Source organism: Egretta garzetta, unplaced genomic scaffold (genome assembly GCF_000687185.1).
Source record: "Egretta garzetta isolate BGI_Z169 unplaced genomic scaffold, ASM68718v1 scaffold737, whole genome shotgun sequence".
NCBI lineage: Eukaryota > Metazoa > Chordata > Aves > Pelecaniformes > Ardeidae > Egretta > Egretta garzetta.
The window spans coordinates 10,066-12,424 of NW_009260195.1; the positions used below are offsets into that span (position 1 = coordinate 10,066).

At 53.9% G+C, this 2,359-nt stretch overlaps 1 protein-coding gene across 1 annotated transcript in view; it reads left to right on the top strand.

Moving 5' to 3' along the window:
- MEGF6 (multiple EGF like domains 6) overlaps window positions 1–2,359 on the top strand; it is a 117,524-nt gene that overhangs the window by 7,017 nt on the left and 108,148 nt on the right. The window contains exon 3 of the mRNA XM_035897589.1: window positions 287–396. Within this exon, the coding sequence (XP_035753482.1) occupies window positions 287–396 (110 nt within the window). The remainder of the gene's footprint in view (window positions 1–286; window positions 397–2,359) is intronic.

Genomic DNA, 2,359 nt, shown 5'->3' on the forward strand with positions numbered 1-2,359 from the left:
GGTGGTTCAGGAGAGGAGGGAAACAGTGGCTGAGAGCCGTGAAATAGTTTAGAAAGGGAGAAAAGAGCCGGGGGTGTTATGGGGACCTCGACCCTCCAGCTCACAATCGAGGTAAATTACGAAGTATTCTCTTGGCGTCGACGATCATTGCGAGACCGGGTGGAAAACAACATCAGCACGTTTGGAAAACAAATTCCTCATTTTATTTATGTCCATAGCATTAGGACTTCTGCTCTTCCCGGTTTCCTCTCACCACGGGAATTAACGTTCTTGGTTTGTGTTTCAGGACCACATATTACACGGGCTACAGGCAGGCGTACCAGGTGAAATTCCAGACGGCGTACAGGTGTTGCCCGGGATGGTCCCAGCTCGGAGAGGGTGCCGGCTGTCTCCACCGTAAGTAGCACGCTGTTCAGATGAGATTCCTTGTCTGGCACTGTTGGTGTTGGGGTTTTGGCCGCGGGTGCGCATTTCAAGTCCTGTGCCTGCAGTAAATGCTATAAAATTGCCTTTAAAAAGAACTGGGGGGTTGTGTTGTTTGTTTCTGGGTTTATCATTATTGTTTTTATCTGGGGTAACCGTGTGTCAGGCGGATTTGCCTCCGGCGTCCCAGGAGGTGCTGTGTGCTGCTTTCTCGTTCTGGGGAATTGCCTCATCGCAGCGTGCAAGGGCGCGTGGGTCACATTCATTTATCCAGTTGCCAAATGCTACTAAACATCTAAAATCGAGCTCGGACTGGCGTTTCAAATGGTGCCACTGGCAGAGGTTCTGGAAAGCTCCAATCCTTGAATGGGCTTTTCATTATTAAAACCAGCAATTGCTGTCTGTGTGAGTGAACGTGCCGGTGATGGAGGATTTGCCAGCTCGTTGGTCGTACTCGGCATTGGTGAGAGCGGCTTCCTTGGAAGGGGTGGCCTTCGATGAGTTACACGCAGGCTGAGACATTGGGCTCCGGTGCTGTGCTCCAGAGGGCGGTGGGGTTCGGCTGGCAGCGCGGTGCCTCTCTGGCCGTTCCCCGCTCCTCACCCCAAATTGTGGGTGAGCATGGGGCTCCTTCAGCAACCGACTCGCACGGGGACGCGGTGACCCTGCTGCTTCGGGAAGGCTGGGTGTCAGATGGTCCTTCTGTTCCTTGCCAGACCCCCGGAGCCTGAGCTGCCCCTGCCAGGGTGGGTTGGCTCTGCAGCCCCCCCCCCCGGCTTCTCCCTCCCGTAGCCAACGGGCAAGCGTTCGGGTTGAGGGCCGGTGGGCTCCAGCGAGGGGTGTCGCAGCAGCAGCCTGACAGGAGAAACCAAGCTGCCAGCATGGGTGAAGCGATGGCTCTGCAAGGTTTGAGGCAGAGACCCAGCGCTCGCAGCGTCTGGACGCCGTGGCTGGCTTTCCTCCTCTTTTGGCTTTGCTCTAGCGTAGCTCTCTGCAAAACAGGCATAGAATCATAGAATTGTTTAGGTTGGAAAAGCCCTTTAAGATCATCAAGCCCAACTGTTCCCCTAACCCTGCCATCCCAGCACTACACCCTGGCCCTAAGCACAAACCATGTCCCTAAGCATGGAAGTTATCTCCCTCCCAGCTGTGCGGGGAAGCTGCAGCATGTGTTCGGATTTGCACGTGAGACAGGCTAGGGTTGTGCACATATGAGTATATAAGATGATTTTATGCTATTATTGCAGAAGACAGAGGCAGTGTTATCCTCCTGGGCCCCCTCTTCCCACCTCCCCCTCCAGGCTGCTCTGCTGGAGGCAGGCGCTGCCAGGCTCCCAGCTCCTTCCCCTCCACGCTGCGGCCACCGCCAGCTGGGGAAATATTTAACTTTAAACTTTGCTTTTGAGATGCTGAAAGCAAAGTCAAATCTTTTGAGTCAAACACAGGTTTATCCGAGCGTGTGTGTAGGAATAAATGTCACCGTCGAGGCCGAATCGCCGCCGCTCCCTGTGATACCTTATTAATTCGCTGCCGGCTTGCGTAACGGAGCTCTGATCTTGTCTGAATTGGGCTTCGGCGCTGCGCTCCTACCCCCGCCCCAGGAAAGCAGCTTTCAGCTTAAGTAATAGGCAGGCGAAGCGGCAAAGCAGGGGGGATCTGCCCTGCCTCGCCACCGAGGGGATGAAAGCCGGCTGTGCCCAACGCCGTTGTAAGGGCAATTTTGACTGTACTTGTCCTACTAGCCTACAAAATGGGAAAATCGCCCCCCCCCAGCCTCATCTTTTGTGCTGTGGGAGGCTGTGTTCGCCTTCCCAGCGCTTTGATGCTTGAAGCAAAGGTTTTAAAAAAAAAAAAAAAAAAACAAAGTGATTCCACTGTCACTCATTACAAACTTTTCTGACACCACTCAGGAAACTATAAGCATGACCCATTGTTT